Consider the following 16,275-nt stretch of genomic DNA (forward strand, 5'->3'; position numbering starts at 1 on the left):
GAAATATAGAATAGTATTCCAAGTATAAATTGTTAAGAGAGTGGTAAATGAGAGCTGTTGGGGGGAGGGTGCAGAGGCCTACCTGCTCACGGCCACCGCGGGTTTAATTAGTCCAGATTAACTTGCAGAGGCGTTATTTTTTAGTTATACCAATTAAAGCAGCAACGTGAATTGAAACAGAAGTTATTTTTAATGACGGCTGACTTGAAATATAACTGGTGGATTATCAGTTTTCCAGTGCTTTGCTGTTAATATTGCTGCCAGCCATGACAGCTGCCCGTACACACCCCTCCCTTATGTATATAATTTAAATGTAGCAGCTACTTGTTCCATTTTAACTGAAACTATTAAGAGACCAGCATTAAAGCATATGCCAGAAAAAGATTTTCTTAGACCATCTTAAATTAAAGGGACAGTCAAGTCAAAATTAACCTTGATTCAGATAGGGCATGCAATTTTAAACAACTTTCCAATTTACTTTTATCATCAAATTTGCTTTGTTCGCTTGGTATTCTTTGTTGAAACTTAAAGGGATATGAACAGGAGTCAAGTCCAGCGGGAACGCATGAGAACAGAGTTCCTGCACTATTTTTGCAGGTGTAATTAAGTTCCCCCTAGACAGAGAACAGAAACACTCCAGTAAACACTGCTGCTGCTGGTGGGAGGAGCTGGAGCACAGGCTGGTTAGAGAGATATTGAGATCCTCTAGTAATGGGCAGTAACACTTCCTACAATACACTAAATGTAAGCCTGTCAGTAGTCCTGTTGTGTGATCACTCCACCCTATAGAACACATAGTGCTTACATTTCTATGTGGCTTGCTCTGGTGATATTTAGCTCCAGTCAGCAGAAATAGAACTATTGCACCTTAAGTGGGCGAGACTCCATGACAGAGGAGTCTGGAGTTGCTGTCAAACACGGAGGTCTAAGCCCACCCTGGAAAGGAAGGAGGGTGTGAGGAACTGAAGCTAAGCTGGCTATGCACCATGTGAGTTAAAAACAAAGTATGGACACCCTGGACCTTGAAATTAAACAGGCGTTCATGTGTGTCTAGTGTAGTTATTATAAAGAAAAAAATGTGCTCTAACAAGAACGAACATGTCCTTCCTGCTTTCTTTCTGAATGGAATTCTTTTTAGTTCTTCCAGAGATAGCTGGGATGAAGTTTGCAAGGTAAATACATGTGTACACACAAAGGAAAATAGTCCTTGCAATTAAAGGTGTTTGTGAAACATCATGACAGTAGGATAAGCCCAACTACTTTATTTTATACACCAATAGTATGTGCTGTCTGTCTATCTATGTTGGTGTCTGTATGTCTATCAATTTATGGTCGGCAGGCCAGGTTCTCTGCAGAATGCTGACCTGTGCAAGATAATGTGTTCCTCAGGGGTCAGTTCTGGGGCCTGTTTTGTTTAACATATTTATCTGCGATATCAGCAAAGGGCTACAGGGGAAAGTATGTCTCTTTGCAGATGATACAAAAATTTGCAACAGAGTGGATGTTCCAGGGGGGGTAGACAAAATTAGAAGTGATATACAACAATTGGAGGATTGGACAAACGACTGGGATCTAAAGTTTAACACAGCAAAGTGTAAAATAATGCATTTAGGGAAGAAAAATCCAAATGTTAATTACAGACTCAATGACACTCTACTGACTGTTACAGATGAGGAACAGGACTTGGGAATTATTATTTCAGATGATTTAAAACTTAGTAAACAATGTAGTAATGCAGCGAGTAAGGCTAGCAGAATGCTTGGATGTATTGGTAGAGGTATTTGCAGCAGAAATAGTAAGGTTCTTATGCCACTTTATAGATCATTAGTTAGGCCTCATCTTGAATATTGTGTGCAGTTCTGGAGGCCATATCTTCAGAAGGATATTAACAAACTTGAATCTGTGCAAAGGAGGGCTACCAAAATGGTACATGGTCTAAAAAATAAAACTTACCAGGATAGGCTCAATGACCTAAATATGTATAGCTTAGAGGAGAGAAGGGAAAGAGGTGATATGATAGCAACTTTCAAGTACATTAAAGGGTTTAGTAAAACTGAGACTGTGGGTATTTTACATAAAATGGAAAATTCAAGAACAAGGGGTCATGAGCTCAAGCTAAAGGGTAGTAGATTCAGGAGTAATTTGAGGAAGCACTTCTTTACAGAAAGAGTGATTGATTTATGGAATAAACTTCCTCAAGAGGTAGTAGCAACAAACACTGTGGGGGACTTTAAAAATGCATGGGACAAGCATAAGGCTTTCCTACGAACTAGATAAGTTTATACTGTTAGGTAAGGTCGGGCAGACTTGCTGGGCCTATGGCTCTTATCTGCCGTCAATATCTATGTTTATCTATGTTTATAATGTATTTGCTGCAGATTCAACCGTACCAGTTTCATCCCAAAGTAAAGGTGACATGTTTTGCTTCCAATGTTACTGTGCCCTCATGATGCCTCCTGCTTCCTCTGCCAGTGTTACTTACTTTACATTTACTTGGTATACATGTTAAAAGAAATTGACATTTAGACGCCCTGTGTCCATCATTTTATTTTAAATCACATTATCATTGTTTCTTAATGAAGAGTGAGTGCACACACAAACCTTATCAAGATATCAGATGTTTACATTATAGAGCCTTACACATACTGAGAGCCAGGGAGTAACATCTCCTAAAATTTTACTACAGCTCTTCATGTGTTCTAAAATGTGTGTGGCTGACTTCTCAGTATTCGGTATCAGTTTAATCCTAAATTACGAATAAAAATTTCATCCCTGCCATGTAAAAATGTAACCATGGGTGTTCATTCTCAGGCCTAAAGGCAAACATTCAGCCCTTCATTGGTTTTAATTTGCTTTCATTAACCAGAGTGTTATCACGATTTTCATTAAGGATATGCAATCGTAACCAAACGAATGCACAGGCCTAGTTGAAACATTTGGCACTGATACATTTTTTAAGCATTGGTTTCCTCCAAAGTGTTTCTAGTGTGGTATTGTGCATAAGTCAGGCCTCATTTTCTAGGTAGTTTACCTTTAATAAAACATGTGAAAAGGTTTAGCATTCATTGTTAAAAGCACTGGTAAAACAATAATGGCAATGATAACTAATGAGAATAAACTATTAAACTATTAAACTTCTATATTAAAAGTTATATGCTTAAAGAACTGTGTAAAATGTTTAAGGCAATATCATAGATAAATGTAGTTATTTACATTTATCATGCAATTTGGACTTTTGTGTGTAAATATTTGTGCATTAGTGGAATTTTCATATTGGTGATTTGCCGCAAATTAAATTGCTTATTTTTTGGTACAAATATACCACACGCCATAATTTTTTCTCACAGTATAATAATAGTTTAGGTTCTATAATAGTGGAAGGAGGCTATATTTTATACCATAAAGACTAAGTTTAAATAAACACATTAATAAATATTATAAATTGCCTAATTACTTTCTGCAATAAAATATTTAATACTTTTTCTTCTGTTATGTGTGATCAGTCCACGGGTCATCATTACTTCTGGGATATTATCTGCTCCCCTACAGGAAGTGCAAGAGGATTCACCCAGCAGAGTTGCTATATAGCTCCTCCCCTCTACGTCACCCCCAGTCATTCTCTTGCACCCAAAGACTAGATAGGAGGTGTGAGAGGACTATGGTGATTATACTTAGTTTTTAGAACTTCAATCAAAAGTTTGTTATTTTACAATAGCACCGGAGCGTGTTATTCCCTCTCTGGCAGAGTTTGAAGAAGAATCTACCAGAGTTTTTCTTATGATTTTAACCGGAGTAGTTAAGATCATATTGCTGTTTCTCGGCCATCTGAGGGAGGTAAAAACTTCAGATCAGGGGACAGCGGGCAGTTGAATCTGCATTGAGGTATGTAGCAGTTTTTATTTTCTAAATGGAATTGATGAAAAAATCCTGCCATACCGTTATAATGAACATGTATGTATACTCTACACTTTAGTATTCTGGGGATGGTATTTCACCGGAATTACTCTGTAAAAGTACATTAAACCTTTTATTAGGTATTTTTCATGTTAAACGTTTTTGCTGGAATGTAGAATCGTTGGCATTAATGAGGTACTGAGTGAATAAATATTTGGGCATTATTTTTCCACTTGGCAGTTTGCTTGTTTTAATTATGACAGTTTCGTTTCTCTCTCACTGCTGTGTGTGAGAGGGAGGGGCCGTTTTTGGCGCTCTTTGCTACGCATCAAAAATTTCCAGTCAGTTACTCTTGTATTTTCTGCATGATCCGGTTCATCTCTAACAGAACTCAGGGGTCTTCAAACTTCTTTGAAGGGAGGTAGATTCTCTCAGCAGAGCTGTGAGACTTATATAGTGACTGTGATTTAAAACGTTGCTCTGTAATTTTTATGTTTAAAATTTAATTAGTGTTATTTTACTAATGGGAACAAACCTTTGCTAAAAAGTTGTGTTGTTTGTAAAGAGTGATGCTATAACTGTTTTTCAGTTCATTATTTCAACTGTCATTTAATCGTTTAGTGCTTCTTGAGGCACAGTACGTTTTTGTTAAATAAGATTGTAACCGAGTTGCATGTTTATTGCTAGTGTGTTAAACATGTCTGATTCAGAGGAAGATACCTGTGTCATTTGTTCCAATGCCAAGGTGGAGCCCAATAGAAATTTATGTACTAACTGTATTGATGCTACTTTAAATAAAAGCCAATCTGTACAAATTGAACAAATTTCACCAAACAGCGAGGGGAGAGTTATGCCGACTAACTCGCCTCACGTGTCAGTACCTGCATCTCCCGCCCGGGAGGTGCGTGATATTATGGCGCCTAGTACATCTGGGCAGCCATTACAGATAACATTACAAGATATGGCTACTGTTATGACTGAAGTTTTGGCTAAATTACCAGAACTAAGAGGCAAGCGTGATCACTCTGGGGTGAGAACAGAGTGCGCTGATAATTCTAGGGCCATGTCTGATACTGCGTCACAGCTTGCAGAGCATGAGGACGGAGAGCTTCATTCTGTAGGTGACGGTTCTGATCCAAGCAGATTGGATTCAGATATTTCAAATTTTAAATTTAAATTGGAAAACCTCCGTGTATTACTAGGGGAGGTCTTAGCAGCTCTTAACGATTGTAACACTGTTGCAATACCAGAGAAAATGTGTAGGTTGGATAAATACTTTGCGGTACCGGCGAGTACTGACGTTTTTCCTATACCTAAGAGATTAACTGAAATTGTTACTAAGGAGTGGGATAGACCCGGTGTGCCGTTCTCACCCCCTCCAATATTTAGAAAGATGTTTCCAATAGACGCCACCACACGGGACTTATGGCAAACGGTCCCTAAGGTGGAGGGAGCAGTTTCTACTTTAGCTAAGCGTACCACTATCCCGGTGGAGGATAGCTGTGCTTTTTCAGATCCTATGGATAAAAAATTAGAGGGTTACCTTAAGAAAATGTTTGTTCAACAAGGTTTTATATTGCAACCCCTTGCATGCATCGCGCCGATTACGGCTGCGGCAGCATTTTGGATTGAGTCTCTGGAAGAGAACCTTAGTTCAGCTACGCTGGACGACATTACGGACAGGCTTAGAGTCCTTAAACTAGCTAATTCATTCATTTCGGAGGCCGTAGTACATTTAACCAAACTTACGGCTAAGAATTCAGGATTCGCCATTCAGGCACGTAGGGCGCTGTGGCTAAAATCCTGGTCGGCTGATGTAACTTCTAAGTCCAAATTACTTAATATACCTTTCAAGGGGCAAACTTTATTTGGGCCCGGTTTGAAAGAAATTATTGCTGACATTACAGGAGGTAAGGGCCACGCTCTACCTCAAGACAAAGCCAAAGCTAAGGCTAGACAGTCTAATTTTCGTCCCTTTCGGAATTTCAAAACAGGAACAGCATCAACTTCCACTGCACCAAAACAGGAAGGAGCTGTTGCTCGTTACAGACAAGGCTGGAAACCTAACCAGTCCTGGAATAAGGGCAAGCAGGCCAGGAAACCTGCTGCTGCCCCTAAGACAGCATGAACCGAGGGCCCCCGATCCGGGACCGGATCTAGTGGGGGGCAGACTCTCTCTCTTCGCCCAGGCTTGGGCAAGAGATGTCCAGGATCCCTGGGCGCTAGAGATCATATCTCAGGGATACCTTCTAGACTTCAAATTCTCTCCCCCAAGAGGGAGATTTCATCTGTCAAGGTTGTCAACAAACCAAATAAAGAAAGACGCGTTTCTACGCTGTGTACAAGATCTATTTTAATGGGAGTGATCCATCCGGTTCCGCGGTCGGAACAAGGACAAGGGTTTTACTCAAACCTGTTTGTGGTTCCCAAAAAAGAGGGAACTTTCAGGCCAATCTTGGATTTAAAGATCCTAACAAATTCCTAAGAGTTCCATCGTTCAAAATGGAAACTATTCGGACAATCTTACCCATGATCCAAGAGGGTCAGTACATGACCACAGTGGATTTAAAGGATGCTTACCTTCACATACCGATTCACAAAGATCATTACCGGTATCTAAGGTTTGCCTTCTTAAACAGGCATTACCAGTTTGTAGCCCTTCCATTCGGATTGGCTACGGCTCCAAGAATCTTCACAAAGGTTCTGGGTGCCCTTCTGGCGGTACTAAGACCGCGAGGAATTTCGGTAGCTCCGTACCTAGACGACATTCTGATACAAGCTTCAAGCTTTCAAACTGCCAAGTCTCATACAGAGTTAGTTCTGGCATTTCTAAGGTCGCATGGATGGAAAGTGAACAAAAAGAAGAGTTCTCTCTTTCCTCTCACAAGAGTTCCATTCTTGGGGACTCTTATAGATTCTGTAGAAATGAAGATTTATCTGACAGAAGACAGATTAACAAAGCTTCTAAATGCATGCCGTGTCCTTCATTCCATTCAACTCCCGTCAGTAGCTCAATGCATGGAGGTGATCGGCTTAATGGTAGCAGCAATGGACATAGTACCCTTTGCACGCCTACATCTCAGACCGCTGCAATTGTGCATGCTGAGTCAGTGGAATGGGGATTACTCAGATTTGTCCCCCACTCTGAATCTGGATCAAGAGACCAGAAACTCTCTTCTATGGTGGCTTTCTCGGCCACATTTGTCCAGGGGGATGCCATTCAGCAGGCCGGACTGGACAATTGTAACAACAGACGCCAGCCTACTAGGTTGGGGCGCTGTCTGGAATTCTCTGAAGGCTCAGGGACAATGGAGTCAGGAGGAAAGTCTCCTGCCAATAAACATTCTGGAATTGAGAGCAGTTCTCAATGCCCTTCTAGCTTGGCCCCAGTTAAAAACTCGGGGGTTCATCAGGTTTCAGTCGGACAACATCACGACTGTAGCTTATATCAACCATCAGGGAGGGACAAGAAGCTCCCTAGCAATGATGGAAGTATCAAAGATATTTCGCTGGGCAGAGTCTCACTCTTGCCACCTGTCAGCAATCCACATCCCGGGAGTAGAGAACTGGGAGGCGGATTTCTTGAGTCGCCAGACTTTTCATCCGGGGGAGTGGGAACTTCATCCGGAGGTCTTTGCCCAAATACTTCGACGTTGGGGCAAACCAGATATAGATCTCATGGCGTCTCGCCAGAACGCCAAACTTCCTCGCTACGGATCCAGATCCAGGGATCCGGGAGCGGTTCTGATAGATGCTTTGACAGCACCTTGGAACTTCAGGATGGCTTATGTGTTTCCACCCTTCCCGCTGCTTCCTCGATTGATTGCCAAAATCAAACAGGAGAGAGCATCAGTGATTCTAATAGCACCTGCATGGCCACGCAGGACTTGGTATGCAGATCTAGTGGACATGTCATCCTGTCCGCCTTGGTCTCTACCTCTAAGACAGGACCTTCTGATACAGGGTCCATTCAAACATCAAAATCTAACTTCTCTGAAGCTGACTGCTTGGAAATTGAACGCTTGATTTTATCAAAACGTGGTTTTTCTGAGTCGGTTATTGATACCCTGATACAGGCTAGGAAGCCTGTTACCAGAAAGATTTACCATAAAATATGGCGTAAATACCTATACTGGTGTGAATCCAAAGATTACTCCTGGAGTAAGGTTAGGATTCCTAGGATATTGTCCTTTCTACAAGAAGGTTTAGAAAAGGGTTTATCGGCTAGCTCATTAAAGGGACAGATCTCAGCTCTGTCCATCTTGTTACACAAGCGTCTGTCAGAAAATCCAGACGTCCAGGCATTTTGTCAGGCTTTAGCTAGGATCAAGCCTGTGTTTAAAACTGTTGCTCCGCCTTGGAGTTTAAACTTAGTTCTTAACGTTTTACAGGGTGTTCTGTTCGAACCCCTTCATTCCATTGATATAAAATTGTTATCTTGGAAAGTTCTATTTTTAATGGCTATTTCCTCGGCTCGAAGAGTCTCTGAATTATCAGCCTTACATTGTGATTCTCCTTATCTGATTTTTCACTCAGACAAGGTAGTTCTGCGTACTAAACCTGGGTTCTTACCTAAGGTAGTCACTAACAAGAATATCAATCAAGAAATTGTTGTTCCATCCTTGTGTCCAAATCCTTCTTCAAAGAAGGAACGTCTTCTACACAATCTGGATGTAGTTCGTGCCCTCAAGTTCTACTTGCAGGCAACTAAGGATTTTCGACAAACGTCTTCCCTGTTTGTCGTGTACTCTGGTCAGAGGAGAGGTCATAAGGCTTCGGCTACCTCTCTCTCCTTCTGGCTTCGTAGCATAATTCGTTTAGCCTATGAGACTGCTGGACAGCAGCCTCCTGAAAGAATTACAGCTCATTCTACTAGAGCTGTGGCTTCCACTTGGGCCTTTAAGAATGAGGCCTCTGTTGAACAGATTTGCAAGGCTGCAACTTGGTCTTCACTTCATACTTTTTCCAAATTTTACAAATTTGACACTTTTGCTTCTTCGGAGGCTATTTTTGGGAGAAAGGTTCTTCAGGCAGTGGTTCCTTCTGTATAATGAGCCTGCCTATCCCTCCCGTCATCCGTGTACTTTTGCTTTGGTATTGGTATCCCAGAAGTAATGATGACCCGTGGACTGATCACACATAACAGAAGAAAACATAATTTATGCTTACCTGATAAATTCCTTTCTTCTGTTGTGTGATCAGTCCACGGCCCGCCCTGTTTTAAGGCAGGTAAATATTTTTTAAATTATACTCCAGTCACCACTACACCCTTGGCTTCTCCTTTCTCGTTGGTCTTTGGTCGAATGACTGGAGGTGACGTAGAGGGGAGGAGCTATATAGCAACTCTGCTGGGTGAATCCTCTTGCACTTCCTGTAGGGGAGCAGATAATATCCCAGAAGTAATGATGACCCGTGGACTGATCACACAACAGAAGAAAGGAATTTATCAGGTAAGCATAAATTATGTTTTTCTTTTTTTCTCTGCTGCTAGATTATCAAGATTATAATGTTGGTCACTGAAATAGATTAGCAAAGTATATTTATATGTCTAATATGTTTCCTATATGTGTGTATTCAATAACTATGAATACTAAAGCAAAGTCAATAGCAAATATGAGGTTATGTATGTATTTTCAGATCTGCCCAACAGCGCATTTACTAGGAATGATAAACACACTAATCATTCCCCTACTCTCCTTTAAGGAAGTAATGGTGTTCTGTCCTTGTCCCATACAAAGAGCCAAAAGCTATTAAAATGGAAATAACGACACTTCAGACATTACTACTTATAACATTTATTTAATGAGCAGTAAGCAGTTTAAGATTGACTTATGTGTTAAATAGCAATATCTCCAAATTAGCTACATTTAAACTAAATATTCCGTTTTATCATTTCCACTAGCCAACTCAAAATTGCAACTTTATTTCATTTTTTAATGTAGATCTATAATATACTTTTATGTAATTTCTCATAATCTATAAAATGTCAGAACTGTACATAAAGAGAGCGTCCCAGTTGTGTAGGGTATATTGCTTGCATGTTTATATATGCGTGATAAAGACTAGATCTGTATTTAGATATGGTCAGCATAGTGATATCTGCAGGTTAAAGTTACCTTAAAGTCAAACGTAAAGATATATGAAACACAAAAATGTTCTTTTGTGATACAGACAGAGCAAACCATTTTTAAAAAGTTTCCAGTTTACTTCTGTTATCAAATTTGCTTCATTTCCATGATATACTGTGCTGAATAGATACCTAGGTAGGCATCTGGAGCACTAAATGGCTCAAAATAGTGCTGCCATCTAGTGCTCTTGTAAATGGATAACATTCTTGCAAAAAACTGCTGCCATCTAGTGCTCTTGTAAATGGGTAACATTCTTGCAAAAAACTGCTGCCATCTAGTGCTCTTGTAAATGGATAACATTCTTGCAAAAAAACTGCTGCCATATAGTGCTCAAGAAACAAGCTGACTCCTAAGCCCCTATGTCCCTGCTTTTCAACAAAAGATGACAAGACAACAAAGAAAAATTGATAATAGAAATAAGAAAGTTGTTTAAAACTGCATGTTCTGTCTGAATCATGAAAGAACATTTTTGGGTTTCATTTCCCTTTTAAACTTTCATGACTAAGACACAGCAAACAATTATAAAAACAAACTCTGCAGTTTTACTACCATGATAATATTGTGCACAGTCTTTTCATAAGCACACACTTTCTGAGGCAGAAACGTCTATATAGCATGTGCAAGAGTCCAGAATGTATGCATATGTTAGTCTGTAATTGGCTGATGGTTGTCACGTGATACAGAAGGGATATAGGATGGAAGGAATTGTTGAAAGTTGTCAAAAACATCTACTTATTTCAAATTCAAAATAAGTGTTAATGCACTGATTTTTATTATACATTTGTTGATTATACAAATCTACTGCACTTTACCTAAAAATGTAATGATTTGTAGGTATAGTGATAGATTTAGATATGCAAGAACCCACATGCTATATATTATAAATACTTTTCTTCCATATATGTATAGTTTTTAATGTGCAACTATACTATACCTGGGAACTAGCTGTTCTACTCTTGACACACTTTTTTTGCCTATTTTGCAGGTTCTTGGATACTTTAGTCTGTTTTAAAACATTACAGATTATACTGAATGCCTTTCTTAACTCTCTGGCAGCTCTGTGTAGACTTTACTGTAAAAGGTGTTTAGCCCTTTAAGCTATCTGCTGGCATTTTTGTGCAGTCAGCAGTTTAATTGTGCATGCTCTCTAGTTTTGTAGGGGGTGTGTTTTTATGGGGTTTATTTTGCTTAGTACAGAAAATGCTTGGTTATTTTGCTATTTTCTTTTTTGCCCTTACTTAGGCAGTTAGCCCTGCACCCCCTCAACTTCCCAGGCTTTTTTAGATTTTCTGAGGCCTTCTCAGTTTAGATAAGCAGTGCATTGTTTTGGGTCTGTAATTCATCTAATCATGGATTTGATTGATAGAAAGGGTGTCTTTAGCAATTTTAGTCTGCAGTCTGATTTTTTTTTTTGTATTAATACTAAGCTTAAGAGCTCTCTGCTTGTTTTTTTTTTTAGTAGCTGTGTATATCTGGTGTCATTATATTTCATTTTTTACACTGTATTATTGAACAAAAACTGTCCCCACTGTTTGTATTACACAGTCTTACCGGACTTTTACAGTTCTCAGTGTATCAAGGAGATCCTTAAAGTTTAGAGCAATCTCTTTGAAGAGATGTATAATTTTAATAGCAACATACTAAGGGCTAGATTACAAGTGATGCTGTTTTTTCTGGGGGGGGGAGGGGATTTGTGTAAGAGAAAACGCTGTTAGGATTTTAATTTTTGCACATGTCAAGTTGTGTTCGTATTAAAATTTCCAAAAGAACTTATTTTGCGCTAGTGTTAACCCAAACTTGAGTTTTTGCGTGCACATTCCTGTATTCCCCCATAGAGAACAATGGAGGAAAAAAGTGGAAAATACCAGAGATCGCGCAAATGCCTTTGCCTTTTTGCATCCATATAGAAGTCAATGGGGGAAAAAATTATTTGCGTTGGCAAATGTGAAATATTTACAGTAAATACATAGTAAAATCTTTATTAAATATGAATATTGCATAAATGTTTTATCATTTTATCTGCTTAATGGCAAAGGACTATAATGCACTTTTATATATGTTTATATATGTGTACAATTACATATATATTAATGTTTTTATATGTGTATTTATGACTGTAAATAAATATATACACACATAAATACATATATATATATATACATACATACACATCTTTAGCAATGTATATGAATATGTCTCAATGTTAAAGCCACTTGCCTGCCTTTTTTTTAACACCCGAGATCTCCAATCTTTGAGCCCTTATAGCTTTTTTGTGCAATATTTTTTGTAAATGATTTTTATTAGACAGTGTTAATATGAGTGTAACTGTACTTTGTTGTGTATTTTTGAAGTGTTTTGTGCAACTTTTTTCTTTTGGAAAACTGTTAACCAGAACTCTGAGCTAACGGTACGGATTGCAGCGTAAAGGGCGCTCTATTTGTAATATCAACTAAATGAAAATGGCTTGCATAAACTTGATTGCGCTAGCACAAAACCATTTGCGCCTCACTTGCAACCTAGCCCTAAGTGTTTTCACTTTGTGTTTTAGTAAATACAGGTATACCTCGCTCATACAGCTGGTTAGGGACCATAGCTCCGCTGTAAAGTGAAAACTGTCTTAAAGTGAAACAAGATGGTTTTAGCTTTCTTGCTAGTGTGTTTTAAAACTTAAAAATGTGTTTAATCATATATTAAGTGTGCTATAGCGCTAAATTTAGCCTAATACTAGCACAGTATTCAATTAAAACTGTACAGTACCTGTACAATAGTGACAATAACTGTAGTAGAATTTGTCAGACTACAACACTGAGACAGAGCGCAAAACAAAATGGTACCAGTCACCTTTCTCGCAATCTCACGATGAGTACAGTACTGTTACAAAATCCTTGGAGGTTGAACTTCTTTTCCATTCTAGGAAAGATGTTGTTAGGTTCTGGTTTAGATCTTTTTTTTTTTTTTTTTTTCTGTGTCTGGAGGTTAGGAGGTTTTTCCTTTACCAGGGAAAGAAGTCTATGGGTACATTTTAAAGCTTTTAAAGGGACAGTAAACACTAGTTACTCATTTAAAGTTTCTGAAAGCTTCTTCCTACGCAATCCTCCAGCACCTAGATCCTTAAGTAAGTGCATAGGATAAGGCAGCTTTGAGGACTAAGTTTGATTTTTTGCCAAGATTTTTATGGAGAGGATTCTCCATAATTTGACTTTGTAGTTTTTTTCTGGAGGCTATATAGGATTTCAGATAATCCTTTTGACTTTTTGTTCTTTTTTTTCTGGTTCTAGAAAAGGATAAGTTAGTGATGGCTATGTCTTTGGCTTCTTGGTTTAAGTTTTTTTGATTGATAAGGCTTTTTTGGAGGTGGGTCCATCTCCTCCTAAATTGATTACTGTTCCTTTTTTCCAGGTCAGTTGCTACATTTAGTTTTTTTTTAAATGAACCTTCTGTTGACCAAATTAGCTATCTAGTCTTCTCTGCATACTTTTTTTTTTATGTTTTCATTTTGGATGTTTTTTCTCTTTTCCAATGTGGCCTTTGGCAGGAAGTCCTTCGGGCAGTAATCTCTCCTTGTTTAAGTTTTTTTGTGTTTACATGTCTTAATAAAATATTATGAAAAGAGAGAATGTAGATAGATTTATCTATATGAATGCTTGTCGCACCCTCATTACTCATGGACTTCACAGCTTGGGTATTTGTTTCCCAGGAGTAATGGATTGTGGACTCTTACACCTGTATGAAAGAAAACATAATTTATGCTTACCTGATAAATTCATTTATTTCATGATATTTATAGTTCACGAGACCCAACCCTAGGGTTGCCACCACGGCCATGTTTTCCTGGACACTTATGAGTTATACATGCTGCAGAGAGGAACATGTATTGTGCTTCTGGACATCACATGAATAGTGCTGATGAACAGCACAATACATGTTCCTCCCTGCAAACCCTACAGCATGTGTAACTCATAAGTGTCCAGGAAAACACAGCTGAGGTGGCAAACCTACCCAACACTGTTATTTTTTCTGATTGTTTTTTGTTGTTTTGCACCTCTTTTTTCCCTGCTACTTTTTTGCCCTTTTTTCTTTTCCTACCTTTCTTGCTTGGCTATACGTCAGACTAGTTACCAGTAAGGTGGGAAGGGGTTTTATAGAGCTCTTAGAGTTTGGGAATCTTTGACTCCTCCTAGTGGCCAGGAAGAGTAATTCTCAGGAGTTATTGATCGTGGACTCTCACTACCATGAAAGAAATTAATTTATCAGGTAAGCATAAATTATGTTTTTGTTCTAAAGTATAAAACGTTAGTATTATGACAAGAATGCTTAAAGTGGAAAAAAAATTGAGACCTACATTTGGGGTGCTGTTTTATCAGCTGATAGATAACTTTTTAAATATAATTATTGCAATATATATAGGTTAGTTTATTTTCTATATATTGGTATGTCCCTCATTGTGCTTTTCTGACACCCTGTTTATCATTTTGTTATAGAACCTGATCTAAAAAAAAGGATCCGTGTTCATTTACTTAACGCTCATGGACTGGACGAAGCTGGTATTGATGGTGGTGGAATTTTTAGGGAATTTTTAAATGAACTTCTGAAATCTGGATTTAATCCGAACCAGGGATTTTTTAAAACTACAAATGAAGGGCTTTTATACCCCAATCCGGCAGCACAGACCCTTGTTAGCGATTCATTTGCAAGGCACTATTACTTCTTGGGAAGGATGTTGGGAAAGGTAAGGAACTTTAAATGTTATGACTTAATGTTTACACATATTAAAATAACATTCTAGTTTAAAAATAAAACTCTGCCAAGGGGTTAAATAATGAAACTTTCTCAACCAGTATCCATCCATGCTATTTCTGATCTGAAAAGGCCAGTGATTGGTGGATACGTACATATGCCACTCAGCTGTGTACTTCTCAACGGATCCAGGTCAGGGATTGAACAGGTAGTTAAATACAGTTATCATTGTTATGTAAAGAACTAAAAAAACTAATTTGGTTTTAGGTTTTCATATGTGAATGCTGAAAAGCACAGCAACACTAACCAAAACTAAAATAATTTCACAAATGTTTTGTTTATTTCTACGGGAAGGGCTAATTCTTTTTAATATTGTTGGAGAATACTTTGATTTTTCTATAATGATATTGGAATCTGCATATATTTTCTCACAGCTCTTCGCTTATACATTTACTGCTGCTTTTATTAGTTGTCACACTGGTAATGCTTGTGCGGCAGAATGTTAGTTTTTATGGGAGAGTTACTGAAGTGCTAATGCATGTTACGTACGTGTGTGATGGAACCTTCTGTCAAATGAGGTAAGCTGGAGTGAAAACGTCCTCTTCCAACTACATTTCCTATGATGCTCAGCCACAGCCAGCATATCGGCTGGCTGAGCATCATGGGAAATGTCGTTTCAAAACCTCTGGAGGGCCAAGTTTGAGGATGTCTGGCCTAAAGAGTGTCTCAGCATCATGAGAAATGCTTCTCTGATATGTAATAAAAAGTAATCAAAAATATGTATTGGGTGCAGACTGTCCCTTTAAGTTACGTTTATTTGTCTACGCACTGGCCCTTTAAAAATAATTACAAGGTTTCCATACATTGTTCTAGTCATCTGAAAACCACTTCATTCTTGCAAAGCGCTCCCTGGGTGTGGCTCTGTGTTATCAAAGACCAACATGAACCACAAAGGAAGACCCATTCTTACACTTTTATAAAAGAAAACATTCTCCTTTTTTTTCAAAATCATTTGCCTTCACTCTTCAGAATATTGATACACCTCCGTGACAAAAAGTGTGAGAGTATTACAGGAAAGAGTTCAATTAGCAACCAGGAAACGAATTCGGCTATATGGGGTGGCTAACCATATAAGTCAGAAATTAGTGTATTTTTATCCAGCCTTTTCAGGATCATGAAAGTTGGATGCTGTTATATTATACTGACCACATACTGTAAAGTAATTATAAAAAAATATTCTTGAGCACTATCATGATTCTCATAATGAGCAAAATTTGCAAAGGCTTATTTAGCTGGAAAACTATTACTATTGTTACTGCCAGCGAGGGGGGGGGGGGGGTAAAAGTTACTAATTAGGAGAGAGAAAACTACTAGTCAATACAATGTTTACGCTATGTAAAAGCCTAGTGTCTTAATCATCCTTTGTAATCTACTAATTATAGGAATAGTATAAACTCCTAGCTCTGTGTGTATGTAGATATAATATTCAGGTAATTTTGCTTTAAATGGGACAAGT

General features: G+C 38.4%; 1 protein-coding gene across 2 annotated transcripts in view; it reads left to right on the plus strand.

Moving 5' to 3' along the window:
• Positions 1–16,275, plus strand: part of UBE3C (ubiquitin protein ligase E3C) — a 551,478-nt gene that overhangs the window by 417,813 nt on the left and 117,390 nt on the right. For both annotated transcript variants that reach the window (XM_053713824.1, XM_053713825.1), the window contains exon 19: positions 14,504–14,751. In XM_053713824.1, coding sequence (XP_053569799.1) covers positions 14,504–14,751 — 248 coding nt within the window. The remainder of the gene's footprint in view (positions 1–14,503; positions 14,752–16,275) is intronic.

The sequence above is a fragment of the Bombina bombina genome, chromosome 5 (assembly GCF_027579735.1).
Source record: "Bombina bombina isolate aBomBom1 chromosome 5, aBomBom1.pri, whole genome shotgun sequence".
In the NCBI taxonomy this organism is placed as follows: Eukaryota; Metazoa; Chordata; class Amphibia; order Anura; family Bombinatoridae; genus Bombina; species Bombina bombina.